An 18,101-nucleotide genomic window follows, 5' to 3' on the forward strand; every position below is an offset into this window, starting at 1 on the left:
GTTCAACATGTATGTCACTGCCAATAAACATTAACCTGTTGAGGACGAGTCCTGAGTATACTCGGGCAGGGATCTATGGGAAATGCGTGTAGTAGCGAAATTAGTCCGTCCTCGACAGGTTAAAGAACAAACCTATGAAGGGTGAAAGCCACCAGCCAAGCCACGATAATAGGACAGAACACATTGGTTTCTATTTGGAATCAGAGTGGACATTCTTTTCCTACCCTTGGATGAGAAAGCAGACAACATACAGTAATAGATAGAATAAAAATAGGAACAACAACAACAAAAGCTACCAACCTAACAACGACAAAACCTAACGCACAGCAATATTACACACATGTTCATCAACAGGGGATAGAAAGACAATTTCTTTGCTCATTATTACTCGTTCATCAGTACTGAAAGATTGCTACACCTACACACAGGCGGTATCTATTCTCAACTGCTTCACCTCTAAAACACTTCAAACTTTATTCTTTTCTATCGATGGTGCTACTTTGCTCCTGTAGCTTTCTCAGGATGCCAGGCAGTTTGAAACCTCGAGTTTTCTGTCACGTCAACCGAGACCATTGTTGCTCTTCTGTGTTTCCGCTGCCGCCAGCATCTGGGCGAACAAGGAGTTAGGCGTGTTGCGGAGCGCGGCGGGGGAGTCGAACTCGGCGATCTGAGGATGACAGGGAAAGACAAAGTAAAGGCACAGGAATTAATTATGTCGGTCTGGCATCCTGTTTAAAGTTGCTTTGTCAACATTCTCCCAGTGCCTGACATTAAAGTAGGCCTACTGATAAATTAGAAAAATATTCTTAAGCTGTGTGTATGTGTGAGTGTGAGTGTGACGGGTAATGTTTCCAGCAGAAGTGATACAACAGTCTCTACCTAATCAGGTACTGCTTAACCCTATTTTAACTGGGGGGGGGGGAGGGTAAAATTGACCCCCCCTCGACATTTCGCGCCACGATTCCGCATTGCGCGAAGATTTTGCCGCGTCGTTTCATGACTTTTTTCATTGAAGTCTCCTGCATATTTTGAGACCAAATTTGCAATGTCCGGGTACACCGTTCTGAAGTTATGCAATGTTTTGCATATGCATGTCAACCCCAAAACAGCTCAAATTCATGATTTCGTGTGCAAATCCAATGCAAATAGTGTTTTTTTTGTTTAATTGATATAAATTAGATTATTTCAACTTTTGAACATTGAAATTAATCAATTCTAATGTAGATAAGCTTGAAAAAGTGCCTGCAACAAATTTTGGCAAAAAAAGAAAGAAAACAAAAGGTCGAAAAACAATAAAATACATAAGAAATGAAATAACAAACAAAAGAAACTGATTTTGATTGTGTTTTTTTTTTCCAAGAAAACTGTTTGATGTGTCTTGAGGAACTCTGACACAAAAATTTAGCAATCCATCATTCTTTTTGATGGAGTTATACATGTAAGTGAAAATATGATTTCATGCATAAATTTGCATAATTAATTTATCAAAAAAATATAAAGTCAACATTTTTTTTATTGTATGACCATGTAATCTTGTAGTTGACATCTGGTTCTATGTTCAGGCAAAATTTTGCAGCGATCATGCGATCGGCGGCCGAGATCTGGGGGGGGGGGTCAAATTGACCCCCCAGTAAAAACTTGGTCTCAAATAACCCAGTTAAAATAGGGTTAATTAATCAGGTATTCCGCTTAATCAACTCAAATACTGAAAAACAGTAGGCATTCGGGATTAACAAAAGGTAGGAATTTTCAAGATTAACTTGATCTACAATGTATTTCCATAGTTTCCCCACAGAAAGCCTTAACCCGTTGAGGACGAGTCCCGAATATACTCAGGCAGGTGTCTATGGGAAATGCCTGTTGTAGCAAAATCAAACCATTCGCAATGGGTTAAGCATTTATGTAAATATCAATTTTGAAGAACCTGTGAGGTGCGAAACTGTGTGAGAGCTTGGGCTGATGTTTTAACGGTGTAGTACAATTGATTTGCCATATCACTGGTACAAGTAGACGCATTATGCCGTGTACAAACCGCACCAGCACCACACACACATTATCAACACACAATGACACACTAAGCGCTATACATGTGCCTATGAGCTACGTCTAGCTCTAGAGAAAAATGAAGTATAAGCTACTTCCACTGAGACTAACCTCTCTTTAGGCCGTTAATTGAAAACAAATTTATTGTCGCCATGAAACTCATGGGGACGTAGCAGAATTCTTTTCAGCATTTCATTCAGACAATCAGAGGGGACACTAATGATAAGTTTTTCCATAATTTTCCCCATGCTAGGTTCTGAAACGGCAACAGTACCTTCCCATCGTCCATAACGAGGATCTTGTCTGAATCCAGGACTGTGTTGAGTCGGTGGGCGATAGTGAGCGTCGTGCAATCGCTGAAGGCCGATCGGATCGTCTGCTGTATGAAACTATCGGTTTCCGTATCGATAGCTGCAGTTGCCTCGTCCAGGAACAGGATCTTAAGAGACCATTATTATGGAATAAAGAGACATTTTAAACACAGAAGAGCTGAATAAATAAGCCAGAAGAAAGTGTATCCTTGCAAGAAGTAATCTGAAGGAAAGTAGTAGAAATATCATTATAAAACATGACATATTTAGATTTTCTTTTGGCCACATAAATGATGATCATGGTGTAATGAATCAATGTAAATCATCATGTATTTACACTGCAGATTTCCTTTAAAAGTGAATGTGAACTAACAGTGCCATTGCTTCTGACCTACTGGATGTTGCTACACAAGAATAGAATACTGAAGAAATGTACGGAATAGTGAAATAGAAATCACATGGCTTATCGGGTGTTGGATATTGATAGTTCTCTCTTTTTTGCATGCTCATGTTTTGGGTGTGAATAGGGTCACTACCTTGCTACTCCTAAGAAGAGCTCTCGCCATACACAAGAGTTGCCTCTCTCCCACTGAAAAGTTATCTCCTCCCTCAGCCACTTGAGAGTCCAGCCCATGGTCCAGTGAACTGATCTACCAAAAAGAATCGTCAGAAAATCTATTTGAAGGTGAAATCATAGCATATACAAGATATTCATGTCACACATTACTTGTATGCCTGCCCACTTGCCACCAAGGAAGGAAAGTAGTCTACTTATATGGCCAGTACATTATACAGTCTAAGTAATTTACTGATACAGGAACAAAAATTAAAGGCTCAATATTCCAGATTGCTACAAAAGAATAAAAACCTTTGGAAAAAGTATGTAAAAGTGAGAGAAAAAAAAACCTGACATTGCTGATAGAGTGATGGCTAGATTGTTTTCTCCTTGTGCATGCTAATGTTTTGTGTGTGATGTAACTTAAAGAAAAAGACAAATCAACTAGTCATGTCTTCAACCTACGATGACAACATCATAATTGAGTACCTGTTGTGCAGAGATGATGGCTGTTACTCTTTGTAGTAATTTGCAATTTTTTTTGTTTGGCCAAAAATATTGCATCTTTAGAGGAGAATATGCTCCTTTCCAATATGTAGGCCTACATATGTCTTTTGCAGCAAAGGTAAGGAGATCTGTTGTTGAACAACAAATATGCCTTTTCAGCCCTTAGAATTGCTGCAATGCTGTTTGCAAGGTTGACACTCCTGGATGTGAGCGTAAGAAAAGGTGATAGATTCGTCTCACCTTCTTTTTCATGTAAGCCTTTTCCAGTGCCTCCCACAGTTTGTCATCTGTGTGTTCATTAAAGGGATCCACATTGTATCTGCAAGAATGAAATTAAAAGAAAAACATGAATGATATCACTTCTTGGCAATCTAATTCAGAAATTTCTTGGATTATTCTGCCGCAAAAAAATCATCATCTTGTCCTCATATTAAAATCAGTAACTCTATCTTTTACTGTGTATCCTACAATGGGGTAATAAAAGCAGAAATCTCAAGAATTTATCGAGTCAACAAAAATAATACAATTTACCTATTTGTGAGCCAGACAGGACCATTAATCTTCTAAATATAATGTGACGCCAATTTAACACCTTGTGATAGATTTTGAAAATTCTCAAAAAAAAAAAAGAAGAACAACACAAACTTCAAATGAATGAAAACTTTTTTGGGGAGATGTTGTTAAGACTCTTCTTTGTGGGACACTGACAGTAAGTGGTAAAAGTTTTAATAAATTAATGAATTAATTGATACGGCATCAAACCAGACAGAAAGTTCAGAGACTTGATGAGTTGATAATAGCTTGAAGAAACCCAAACAAACATAAATAATACAAGAGAAATCAAATGAAATCCAGACACAGCTACAAAACAGAAATGCACGTTATATAAATACCAATCTGTGAGACTGATGATTTAAAAAAAATCTTGGTAAATATGATTATGTAGAGAACTTTCACTGTTGGGAGTTAAGTGAATATACCGGAAAAAGAGAGAATCCAGAGCCTCTAAGAATTTACAAGTGTGTGCAGCTGACACATTATCAGATTATACACTCACTGCACTCTCTTTACTTCATCTACTGTACACTGTCTGCCTGATTCTTGATTAACTTAACCTATCCCACAAAATATCACAGTAAATGTGATTCGATATTAAAAGAATAACATGGTACCCATAACAAGAGAAATGGCTGTCTTTATGTGTTTCCTCTTTTGAAACAAAGTATGGATCACATGGTGTGTGTGTGTGTAGATAGCCAGGGTATCGCATAGCATTCAAAGTTTCTAGAACAGATTCACAAAAGTCTTGCACAATGTTTGTCCCATTTATGCAAGATGCTGCCAAGTATGCTTTAAAGGGATCGTATAGTTTTGGTTGAGACCTAATTTTCAAGCTTCTAACATTTTTTGGTGAGATAATGAGAAACCTCTTCTGAAAATATGAAAGAGCATGTAATTCTATGAGGAATTCAACGTTTATTTGATGAAAATTGGTTTTGAAATGGCTGAGATATCCAAAAAAGAGCGATTCTAATAAAGTGTGGGACCCACACTTTATTACGATCGCTTTGTTTTACTTTGTTTTTGGATGTTTCAGTTATTCCAAACCGATTTTCATCAAATAAACTTTGAATTCCTCTTAAAATGGTATGCTCTGTGCTATATCATAAGTGTTTTCTTGGTATCTCGCAAAAAGTGAAAAGCCCAATTCTATTCTCCACCAATACTGTACCATCCCTTTAAAGACTCTTCAAGAGTAGCATGACTAAAGAAGACTCGTCATGCTTGACAAGAAATTAATAGAATTAATTTTAAACAAATCGTTCCTGACTTAGAATTTGTGCTGATAATCCCAGGTTGCTCACCTGACGCTGCCGATGAACAGGACGGGATCCTGAGGGATGATGAAGAGCCGGGATCGAAGGTCTGACAGACCGATGTCGGCGATGTTGACGCCATCAACGACGATCTGCCCCTGGTTGGCTTCGACCAGACGCAGGAGTGCCACACTCAGTGAGGATTTCCCTGGACAGAGGGAGAGAGAGATAGAGATATATAGATATATAACAATACCAAAAGAGACAAATAGGTAGATAAATAGATAGACAGATAGATAGATAGATAGATAGATAGATAGATAGAAAATAATCAGATAAAAAACAGACATAAAGATTTTTTAGATGGATAGATGAACAAGCACATAAAAAGATTTCAAAAACACATGGATAGAGGATACTTCTAGACAGAGGTACATTGTAGATCACCAGATCACCTGACAATTAGATAATTAGAGAGATGAATAAATGGATGGATAGTTAGATGAAAAGATAGACAGATGGATAGAAAGATGGATGTCTAGACAGCAAGATGAACTGATAGACGGATTTATACATACACAATTAGAAATATGGATATCATAGATATTATAGATAGTTGATATGAACAAAGATTGATGGGTAGACAGATAGATAGATAGATAGATAAATAAATAAATAAATAGACAGATAGATAGATAGATATATAGATAGATGGATAAATAGACAGACTGATACATACATAGATAGACAGACAGACAGACAGACAGACAGACAGACAGACACTGGACGACAGATTGAGAGAGAAAGAGAGGGAGATTCAGGAAGAGATGAGAAAGAGGAAGAAAGACAAAGAGACAGGGAGAGCTTGCAGTATTCTCATTCACTTCAGTTCATTCACATCTCACTTAGATGAAAACCAAGGCAGAAAGGAGAACAATCCAATGGTGTGGCACATATTGTGGATAGAAGAATACATAGAAACAATGAAACACTCTATCATAACATTTTGCTCTCTTCATTATACTACATTCATGATACTCATACCTCAAGGAGAGCATATAATTTGAACTGACAAAAAGTTTTTGAAACAAGAAAATCCAGAGAAAAATGTACAGCTGCTAATGCAGGTGGAGGTGAAAGTCTCATCCCAACATGCATACATCATACATTTCTCTACAGGAAATTTAAAATACTTTCTATGACGAAATGTGAAAGATATGCATGCCAACTAAACAATCATACAAATCTGGTACATAAAAATTTCACATGCAACATAACAATCAGTCCTATTTCAACACAGCATGCCTTTACCAGAAATATAATAGAGCACACCAGAAATCTTGTGAAGCAAAGTGTTGTGTATTTTACAGTTTGCATTATCAGCTCCTCTCCAATCTCTTACCTGATCCTGTCCGCCCGACTATCCCGATCTTCTCTCCGGCCTGGATGTTGCAGCTGATGCCTTTCAGCACCAGGGGCAGGTTGTCACGGTAACGCATCTTGTAGTTCTTGAACTCGATGGCTCCACAGGCGGGCCAGCTCTTTTCTGGCTCTTTCTCGGGGATCTCCTCTGGAGCCTCAGACACAAGTTTCTAGAGTCAAAAGTTGGAGAAGTATGTGAAAAAATCAAATACACATTGCGTTAAAAAAGCAGTGAAAAAAAAAAGAGAGAAGTGTCACACTGTTTGCTATTCTACCAGGTGAAATTCTGCAAAAATGAGCTGCAATGATGAGTTTGCATTTATCAGGTAATAACAGACACAAGTGTCTAATATATGGGAACCTTGAAAAGTTACTATGGCCCATATGAGTAAGACTTGGCCATGGATGTACATTTTTATGCAGTCTACACACTCACGTTGTTGTACTGCAGTATCCTTTCGGCCGAGAAGAATCTTGCTTCTGCGTCGGCCATCATACTCATGGTGAAAAGGAACAGCCCCGTACACTGTGTCAGGAAGAAGAAGGAAAGAACATGGATTTAACCCCTTCTGTGCCAGGAACTTTTGACAGTGCATACCATGCTATGGGGTATTCTCTGCCAATCAGCACTCCAAGCACACAACGGTGAATGTACAGCAAACCTGACTGACATCATTGTTAACCCAATCTTTGTTCTCGTTTTCTCCGAGAAAGTGGTCATAACTAAATATACCCTGTAAATAAGTACATACTTGGAATATGGATACAATGTAAAGTCATTTTAAACTGAAGGAGTGTAAGCTTATGATCAAACAGTAAGTTCAACTACATATAAATCACGTAAGATATTTTACGTAACTTCAGAGTATGGAGAACACTGCACCTTGTCTACATCAAGCACACTACTTATAAATGTGACATTCATATAATAATTTCCCCCTCATTCTAAGCTGCAACACTTCAGAAATAGTTTGCTGTGATCTTTATGTTATGCACATCCCTTCTTTATATCAATCAACAGATAAGATTCATGTAACAAAAGCACATTGTCATTGTACAGCACTTGACAAAGTCACCAAAGGGTTTTATAGAAGAAGTCCCAAGTTGAACAGAACATCTGATTTAGCTGTTTCCAAACCAATATTATGTTGTTCAGTGACAACAAGCAAAAAAAAAAAACCAAAACATAACAAAACCCACATACATACTTTGTATGCACACACACACACAGATAAACATACACATTGATCTCTACGGAATGCTTCTCCAGTAGTAAACAGAATGTTCTATGTTCTGGTTTTGTTTTCCCAGATTCTTAACAGAAGATTATAACTGTTCTTGAAAGCTTCAACCTGTTGAGGACGAGTCCCGAGTATACTCGGGCAGGTGTTGATGGGAATCCGTGTTCATGCAATATCAGTCCGTCCTCAACGGGTTAAAGGCATAATTTACTATTTGAAGATAAAACAGAAACCCAGCATTAGTACAGTACTTTAAAATAGTTAAAATGTGAGTTAGGAATAGAAATAACCATTGTAAAAATTTGAATCCATATAATCGATACAAAATGTGAACGAAAGTTACAATGAAAACGTTTCCAGGCTAAACTGTCTACAGTTGTGGTTTATTGAGAAAAATACTAATATCTCCTTTGATACATTCTAGGTTTTATTGCGAAAAATTTATATGGTAGGATGTTTTGTGATAAAACTGATCTTAACATATGCATCAAATGTGATATCTTGGACATTTTCTAAATCACTGCTCCCAAAGGTAAACTGGACATTAAAGGGGAGCATGTGATGGAGGTATGAAATGTGCACTGTCTGACCTGCATGGCGTAAGACACAGCCAGACCAGCTAGGGCGGGGGCCACCTTCCCATGCATGAAGACCACAAAGAGGTTGGTGATGGTGATGACAGCCAGGACAATGAGCTCCATCCTGGCCCCCGCCCATCTTATTGCCATGGTGAACAGCATCATTGGGTAGGCGTTTACATCCAGGAGGTCAATAAACCTGCATGGTGACAGGTACATACCAATGACATCATTACTTTGATAAGAATAGTATCATTGACAGCATAAAAAAGATGTCCTGTTATAAAAACATGATCCCATGCTTAGGCCAAAAAAGAAAAGAAATGCTGCATTGAAGTAAAGGGTCACTAAAAAATAGGGTAGGTACACATGTAGGTAGGGATAAAAAAAAAAAAAAAAAAATTCCCCCCCCCCAACTCGAGTAACCCCCCTTTTTGTTGGCGACCGTCCCCCCCGAAAAAACAAAAAACTAGTACAGTGAACCTTGCCTAAATCAAACTTGCATATTATAAGTCTTGATAGAGTATGCGTCCATGTTGGAAACAGACGACGTACTGATCGAGCGAGGTACTAGATCTCTCCCTCGTACAGAGCCGTTTCGTACACACACACAGATGCAGCGAGCTAGCTACATGTACGTACAACATAGTGCAGCGTGCAGCAGATTCTGTCCGAAACACTTCTGGGTTTTTGCGATCACGATCGCAATCAACAAGATACTTGATATCGATAGCAAAAAAACAACAACACAGGATTGGGGGTATTTTTAGGGTCGTTTTTTTTAGTTCGTTTTTTCCCTTCTTTTTTTTTTTTTGGTGTCAGACGTCCAACACTCTGATAGATAGCCATATCATACATAGGGACACAAGTTTATGTAACCAGCACTTAACACAAATTACTTGAATGTTTTAAGAAGTAATGGTTATCAGTCTTAGCTGGCAAAGTTGGGTCATTCATCTGCCAATTTAGCTTGATTAAATCGATGATATGACCAGTTATCTGTTGCAAATCCCATAAACCAGCATGAAATTATTACACTCCCACCTGCTGCTTCTTCATGGAAACATTGTATCGTCGGCTGAGAATGATAAGGGCGTTGAGTTGCCACTAAAGCCATACTGTTTGAGGCACGTTAACATCCTTATCATTCTCATCAACGTTATATTGACAATGAATGCCAATTATTGCAACTGACTAACAAATTGCCCTACATCGACATAAATAAACACTGAATTGATCAGTGTTTTTAGTAGTAGCCATGATAAAAAATCAAGGGCGTACATACTCGGGCAGGAAAACATCTTGACGGAAGAATTTCATGAATTTGAATAAATGCCAATTAAACGCATATTTTAGGTCAAAATCATATCAGAAATCATGTCCATCACGATGTTGCACAAAACAATGGCAGAATGCATGGCTAAACTGCCAGGTGCAAAGGCAGGATCATTTCTGAAATATTGAGTGGAATGTCCTCGGAAGGCTGTACTCACTTGGCAATAACTTCTTCCGTCTTGCCATAAGCGTGGATGGTGGACAGCCCCATGGCGGTTGAACCGATGTGCGAGAACCACGGCGACCGTGTGACATTCTCCAGCTGCTTCATGTCGTTGACGCCGCGGCGATAGAAGATAAAGATGACGTAGGCGACGATGATCAAGGGGATGATGACGATGGCGAAGTAGTAGAAGATCGCTGTGATGCTGATGAAGGAAGCTATGATGATAAAGCCATTCATGAGGGCGATGTCGACGTTGACTGGGAGTAAGACATCCACTGATGGTAGAAATCAATAAGCCCATGTGACTTCATGAAGTTTACTGATGTTAGGACACACAACAAATGATCCTAGAGAAAATGGCTTGAATACTCAGGTAATCTTTACACGACACCAATATTGCAAATCACTTTAATCTAAATCATATCCATATAAATTTCATTTGAGGTGTACCTTAATTAAAATAAAGAAAACTGCTGTTCCAGACTTAACCTATCACGTCAGAGCAGGAAATGCTACAGCAAGAATTCATCTGATTTAAATGGTGATCTTACGCAGGTGTATACCATTTTCCGACATGACGGAGAGATGGCACCAATAAAAGTAAATATGAAGCATGAGTTATTTTAGATTTGACTTGAATCCTGTCACAAACAGCTGTGATTGATTTGAGTGTCAATAAAAAAAAAGAGAAAAATGAAGGAAGATTGTCAATTAATAAATGGCACTCCTTTGCAGACAAAGTGAGGCTAAATTTTAGATGGGGGTGGGGGGGGGGGGGGGAGCCACAAGGATTACTCACACTCATCCATGTCCTTGGAGAATCTGTTGAGGATTCTACCGGTGGGTGTGGTGTCAAAGAAACTCATGGGGCTCCTCATCACCTTGTGGTACATGTTGTTGTGGAGCGTGTTGGAAGACTTCAGGGTCAACTGAAATATGGAAGATAAAGATGGAAATGGTGAAAGAGAACTTCCACGAAAGTGACGAGAGACGACTGTGTCACAAACACTGGGATGGAAAGGGGAAGGGTACAATACCACTGAGCAAGAACATCATTTCTGCTACATGACAGATGCCCCACTCAAAAATACACAATCACAACTACATCATATCCAATATAATTTCAATATTCTTTTATCTCTAATAAGGACAATGACTGTGCAAGGTTTTACGGGGTCGGCACTCTGTGTCACGCATTTCATTGCTAAGTGTTTTTACTGCAAAAATAGATGAACATGTCTCCCTTTGAATAGCTCAGGGGTACTTTTTTAACTTTACTGTAATTCACTTGATTTCATTCAATTAATATACTAGAATGTACGATTATTTGAATATAGATTCTAACACTAAATTAAAGATACAAACAAGTACTGGTTTATTTTGTAAATAACTTGATATTCAGTATGCTCCATGTTATAATTCACATTATACTGTATACGTGGAATATTTCATGAGGTTTATATTTTTGTGAATTTCGCAAATTGGGTGCATACTTGCGAATTAAAAAAGACATGAAAATATCAATACTGGTCCCGACAGGAACGTGACATGCATGCATACATTTCTCCTTTCAGAACTGTACTTCACAATCGCAAATTTAACCACTCGCAAAATTGACGGGAAGTCCCGATTCGCGAAAACTCAGACTCGCTAAATATTTTGTGTATACAGAATTCTATGAAGGAATGACCATTCCACCATTGGTGTAATTAAATTGATACCTTCATGTACACTAGACTCTTGATGGCTGCCACGATGAAGACGACGACCAATGACAGACCGTAGATCATCATGTAGAATCCCAGGTCGGGGTCGTTGAGCAGGGTTGGTTCTTCCGTTCGCACCTCATCTCCCTCCACGATGACGACGGTTTCCTAACATGGGTGAAGATACAGGGCACAGAATGCCACAAACTAAATAAACATTCTATAAAACAAGTAACATTGATTGAAATATCATTACAAGGCATATTTTGTAGCTTTCCTTTTCTTTTTCAAAGGATGGATGAACTGGATTGGGGAAAGATTGACCTATCAAATTTTTAAGACCACATTCTGTGATTTACTGCGAGATATATGTTTTCTCCAAAATGTTTCCTATTCAGTGTTTTTTTCTATTCAGCATTTCTAAGTTAAAGTATAAAATTAACTTTCATCTCTACTCCCTTGCTGTTCATGTATATATTGTTTCTGTGACTGCAGAAGTTTGAAAAGCCTCTTATTTTCTAATTTTATATCAACCAGTCGAGGACAAGTCCTGACGAGGTCCCGAGTATAATCGGGCATGTGTCTATGGGACATGCGTGTTGTAGCAAAACCAAACCGCCCTCAACGGGTTAAATGATTCTCAAATTGGCAACACCTTTAAAAAGATCAAAGTTCCTGTTTCTGTCTCAGATAGGTAAAAGTCTGAAAATGTCTTTTTGACGTGTGCAGAGTTATTGAATAAACCAGTCCATCTCTAATCTTTCTCCAAATGTGACATATGTGGTGGAATTCAGAGTTTCCAGTTTAAGCATGACAAAATGATAATTTCTGCAAAATATTCTCCCCCCCCTCCAGACTTAAAGGGTGGGAGCAAACATCAGGCAAATCCACAAAAGCATGTTACTTACATTTCTGTTGCCACTGGTCTCAATCCAGTACCCAAGCCACCAGGTGTTGAATGTGAGGATACCCACCAGAACAATGAATGACAGCAGGAGGCAGAAGGCAAAGAAGTAGCCTCCCATGGCCTGGATGTAGCCGTGGTAGGTCTGCAGAGAGAGGGCGCCCCCGGTCCGCTCTTCAAGGGTAGTCAGCTGACCATCTAACAAACACAAACCACAAATAGTATGGAAGATAACATTATTAGGTATTTATCAATTGCAACATCTACTAACAGAGCAATTTTATTACTGTCTTCCACCTTGATACAGGAGTCTGAGGAACAAAATGTTACAAATGATAATCACTGGAGATTTTCCTGGCATAGCACTAACAAATGCATGCAAACTGGACTTTAAGTATTTTTTTTTTTGTATTTCAATGCACTTGCATGATACAGGCAAACTGAATTGGTAGTTACTTGATCTTTAGGGTAATTTTTCTTACTATACTTAAAGGCATAATTTACCATTTGCAGATGAAACAAAATCCAGGCATTAGTGCTTTAAAACAGTTCCGAGATGTGAGTTAGGGATAGAAACAACCACTGTAAAACTTTGAATCTGTATAATCAATGTTAAATGTTGTTAAATAGACAAAATGTGAACAATAATAATAATAAAAATGTTTTCTGATTAAATAATCTACAGTTAGGCTTTATTGCAAAAATTTTATATGGTAGGATGTTTTGTGATACTACAGACCTACACATATGCATCAAAAGTAATATCTTGAACATTTTTTGAATCACTGCTCCCAAAGGTAAACTGGACCTTTAAATATCAGTGAAATGGCCAACTGCTACTGAACCATTACAGCAAGTGCTGTACTTATCTCTGACTTCACTTTTATAATGTAATATGTGACCATGCACCTCAAAACGAACATAAAGTCGCACACACTGATTTTGCGTGAGGACTTAAAATAAGTGAAATGGGTCAACCTAGCCGAACTTGACTTTTTCATATTTTCTGAAAGAGCGGGTCTTCTTTTACATTATGCTAAAATTTGGGATCATAAAACGGGCAGGAAAGTGTGTTTTTTTAGCAGTTTATCTCGAACATTTTTTGTAGAATAGTGTGATTAGGTGTGTCTTTAGAATCCCTTTTTATTTCTGAAAAACCTTGTCCACACTCTTCACCTTCGACTCTAATAACTTTTGAAAGGATAGTGCTACTGCTTTGAAAGTTGCCATTAATTATGGACAGAATGTGTTAATGAGGCATGCTTAATTTCAGTTTAATCTGATAATCCCTTCATTGTTGTTACTCTGGTGGTTTACTTCCTGTTTTTTGTCCTATTCATCGCACAGCCAGCACGGTTTGGTAAAGATTAAGCGCTTGAATAGACACTGTACTTCAGAGCCTCATTTCTCGGTTCACACTTTTCCTGAGTTTGTGCTTTCTTTCCAATATTTAGATAGGTTAGGATAGTCCATTTGATTTGAGTTATACATCATTTTAAAGCTTAAAGTCTGCTCTTTCAGAATATGGTCTAACTTAAAATTCCTGTCTGGCGACTTTTTGTTTGTTTTGAGGTGCAGGGTCACATATGGTAAGCAACGCAAACAAAGGATAAATGAAAAAGATTGCACACAGGTGAAGAGATTTATCTCAAGAAGAGGACAAAGAAATGTAGCATAAATATGAAATAATGTAAAAAGGGGAGACAAAGAAATACAAGGTAAGGATGAGAATATGAGAGAGATATTGAAACGAGGACGGATGCATAAAATAACAAAGAGGGACGAGGAGGAGGGGAGGAAAAGAAGAGGAGTGAGGGATGGAGCAAGGAGTTTGTGAGGAAGAGATGGAGGAGGATGAAGAGGAGAAGATGAAGAGAGAAGGACAGAAGAAAGAGGAGATGGGGAGACAAAGAAGGGAGATAAACAGGAGCAGCAGAAAAGGAGAAGAGGGAGGAGAAAGGAAAGGAGAAAAAGAAGAAAAGGAGGAAAAGAAAAGAGAGAGGTGAATGTGGATAGATAAAGAATAAAGAGTAGAAGAGAAAGCAGAATGAGGAAAAAACAAGAGATTACAAAGAGGAAGAGGAATGGTGAGAAGGAAAAGAGAAAAAGATAACAATTGATGAGGACTTTGAGAGAAGATAAACAGAGATGGGGCAAGGAGAAGAAAGCGACAAAGGGTGAAATAAATTAAACAGAGAAAACAGTGAGTTGCAAGTCAAGAAAGATGAGGTATGGATGTACTGGAAAAAAAAAAGAAAAACACAGAAAACTAGAAAAGCACTCTGAGAGCGCAGACCTCCGCCAAGCATGCAGCTCATTTCCACCACTGATCTTGTTCTTCTATTATTTCCACCCATACGTACTGCATTGTGTGCAGAGTCGCCCGAATCCCAATATACAAGTAGAAGCCTTTGTTACGTCATAAACCCTCAGCTGCACGGCGCGCCTCGCCCTAACAGAAACTAGAGCACGCACTTTAGTGCGCGCATGCAAACCTCAAATGCGCGCAGCCTGAACTCGCAAGTTCATTGACCCTACCTGCTAAAATATCAAAAATCCTTCATAAATTCCCCCAAAATTATCGGATCACTACCAAAAGTAATAATCGTTTGGTACTTGTGGCATTTTCAACCTTTCCTGCAAGTTTCATCCCAATCCGTTATAAACTACTTTTTTACTTATTTTGCGCACGGACAAACGAACGAACTAACTAACGAACTAACTAACAAACCAACGGTAACGAAAACATAACCCCCGCCCCTTGGCGGAAGTAAAAAACAGCAAAGATGAAAAACAACAACAACAACAACAGAACGATACCTTCTTGATGTGAACTGGTACTCTGGGTGTCTGTATCAGTTCCTGCACTTGAAGCAAGTGATGCCTGTCTCCCAAGCTGCCTGCAACAGATGAACAAAGATGACTGTGGTAATTCCATTTTCCTTCATGCTTTACCATCTACATTGTACATGCAAAGTTTACAATACTGCATCAACATCATGACACAGCAATTGATATTGCTACCATTACGTATCTGTAGACAAATACCTGAACTTGAACTTGAACTTGAAATAGTATCTATGAGAGAACCACATGGTGTGATTGTATATTTTTGTATTTTTGTATATCTTTATATTATTGTATATATTGTATATAAAGAGAGAAAAAGACATAAAGGTAATGCTAACATCATCGATTGTTATGGTACAGGTCCAGAAATGCCTAAAATCTTATTGGTCAAAAGCTGTGCATTGATTTTTACTTGCCCAACATCTGATATGAAATAATCATTACAATCACAGCTATTGTGCACTTGTAGGAAGAGTTTGCTCACTTAGCAAGAGATGGCTAACCATGCATCCAGTATAACATTTGCTATATGATTGGAAAAAAAAAATTGGCACAAGTTTGTTCCCTGTTCTATAAAACAGATGATGCACATCTCTTATCGTGTGTCAGTAAGAATAGAGTGCACGTGGTACTATGGGATCTAGTCTAAACCCACTAGGCTGCACCTTGTGAATTCAACAATTTCGTAGTATAACCCTATACACAAAATTCCTACCGATGTACCTGGACCCGTGTGTCACTTGCATACTGGCAGTTCTCGCTTGCCATGGTTGGCCTCACTCACCCCTTAGCAACATCTTCTTTGGCGGTCTCATCCTCCTCCTCTGCCTCCTCCTCCTCCTTATCCTGGAAGTAGTGGGCAGAAATGAGACCAGCATACTCCCCGTTGAGCTCCATCAGCTCTTCATGCCCGCCTCTCTCGACGATGCGGCCTCCAGCCATCACGACGACGGTGTCACAGTCTTGGAGGTACTGCACGGAGAATTTTGGCATTGCAAATCATGCATACAAAATGAATTATTCTATGGACAAATGCACATAAAGGTTTCACTGAAAAATGTTATGTGCAAGTATATTAATACCAGGGTAGGTTCCACCGAAAAAAAAAAATGTACCAGAATTCTACCTATTTTGTTTCTACCTATTCTTTGTCAGTACCTACTGACAAAGGACGTTTTGAGGTTTACACATATCAGATGTTTAAACTGCAGAGAAAAATTAGGCATAGCAAATCAGCAGTACAAAATAGGTAAAAATTCATGCAAGTTTTCACTGAAAAAAAACAACAACAACTGCACAGTAACTACTATCATTAGACAACTCGAGGCGGTTTGTGTAGATCTGGATATTTCTAGTCTATTTATCAAACTTTGTTCAGGTCTGCAAGAGTTTGACTTTGTTTATTAATGTTTTGCGCCAGTGTGTTATACTGCCCTCTTACGGGCAGTGTTTGAGAAGTATGTTAAATTGTTGTTGTACAATCTTCGCCCCTTTCGGCCGGCAGTTTGTGTTGCGTGAGCATAATAAAGTTTGCTTAAACCTTAACTATTGTGACTGGTTATCCATCCCCGAACAATGTTCTTTTAATGGCGTGGTGGCAGCTACATGGGATAAAGTACCCTGCTCTTCCCTCATTACCGATGGATTTCATGCATGATATGGCAGCCAGTTGGTCGGCAAAACGTGTCGTGATAGGTAGTTATGGTTTGCTCGCATCTGCTGTAGTCCCATACATAGCCCCTGAATGGCTGTTCCCTGTCCCCTATTGAGGCAACGACCTCGCACCCAGGCCCGAGAGAGAGGCCGCCCCTACCAGTATCCTAACCAGAAGTACAATGTACCAGGTACCTTACAGTGTTTACGATTCTGAGTCAATTCAAATCAAAAGAAATGAAAGCAATGAATGGATGACTGAGGATGATTATGTCAGTCTTGATTATGATGATTTCTGTGACGATTATGATGATGAAAGTGAATATGACAGTTGTGATGAGCCCTTCGGGGACCCTAACCAACCTCGTCCCCATGAGGATAGAGTATTGCATGCTACTCGGTATGATGCTGTCAATCCAAGTTCATGTAGCATTACTCCTCGTTCTGTCCCTATGTGTATGAGTAGTCTCAGTGTTAGTGAGTCCAGTCGTTCCAATGTTAGACATAAGGTTCACAGTTGCCCAATATGTCTTGTGGCCAATCGCCCGAACCAGCATCACATCAGTGATTGCTCATTCCTACCAGAGCATGAAAGAGATATCATTACATGTGCTCGCCAAGCGGCGTCCGTCCTTGGCTACTCTGATTCCCTGTGTCCATATGACAATTATCTGGATGATTATGATGAGCTAGAGTCAGAATGTGATTTCTCAGAAGTTGATGAATGTTTCGATGATCTTCATGACAGTGCTTTGTCTACAGATATAGTTTGCTTGTCTGCTAGGGTATGTGTTGCTGATTCAGTCAGTACTAGTCTTGGAGATGCAAAGGATATGTCAGATTTAGCCAGGTCAATACGGTTTCAAGACAATTCTTACTGCTATGATCGTGGCTCATCGGAGTCGGATGAGTTCCACTTCCGGGTTGATCAGTCGCCACAGTTTCCAGTAGCTAGTCCCTCAGTGGTGCCTGAAAAGGCCTGTATGTCTCCCTACATTGATCTTGACCATGG

At 38.9% G+C, this 18,101-nt stretch overlaps 1 protein-coding gene across 1 annotated transcript in view; it reads right to left on the reverse strand.

The window, feature by feature from the left end:
• Positions 1–465: 465 nt before the first annotated feature.
• LOC139740403 (ATP-binding cassette sub-family C member 5-like) overlaps positions 466–18,101 on the reverse strand; it is a 50,589-nt gene continuing 32,953 nt past the window's right edge. The window contains exons 13-26 of the mRNA XM_071650996.1: positions 16,221–16,408; positions 15,407–15,486; positions 12,591–12,784; positions 11,698–11,850; positions 10,776–10,905; positions 9,969–10,251; positions 8,488–8,674; positions 7,093–7,182; positions 6,637–6,826; positions 5,283–5,442; positions 3,658–3,736; positions 2,891–3,004; positions 2,318–2,482; positions 466–667 (exon numbers count right to left, since the gene is read on the reverse strand). Coding sequence (XP_071507097.1) covers positions 560–667; positions 2,318–2,482; positions 2,891–3,004; positions 3,658–3,736; positions 5,283–5,442; positions 6,637–6,826; positions 7,093–7,182; positions 8,488–8,674; positions 9,969–10,251; positions 10,776–10,905; positions 11,698–11,850; positions 12,591–12,784; positions 15,407–15,486; positions 16,221–16,408 — 2,121 coding nt within the window. The 3' untranslated portion in view covers positions 466–559. The remainder of the gene's footprint in view (positions 668–2,317; positions 2,483–2,890; positions 3,005–3,657; positions 3,737–5,282; positions 5,443–6,636; positions 6,827–7,092; positions 7,183–8,487; positions 8,675–9,968; positions 10,252–10,775; positions 10,906–11,697; positions 11,851–12,590; positions 12,785–15,406; positions 15,487–16,220; positions 16,409–18,101) is intronic.

The sequence above is a fragment of the Diadema antillarum genome, unplaced genomic scaffold (genome assembly GCF_040938485.1).
Source record: "Diadema antillarum isolate AM-2024a unplaced genomic scaffold, OU_Dant_1.0 seq00000853_RagTag, whole genome shotgun sequence".
Classification (NCBI taxonomy): domain Eukaryota; kingdom Metazoa; phylum Echinodermata; class Echinoidea; order Diadematoida; family Diadematidae; genus Diadema; species Diadema antillarum.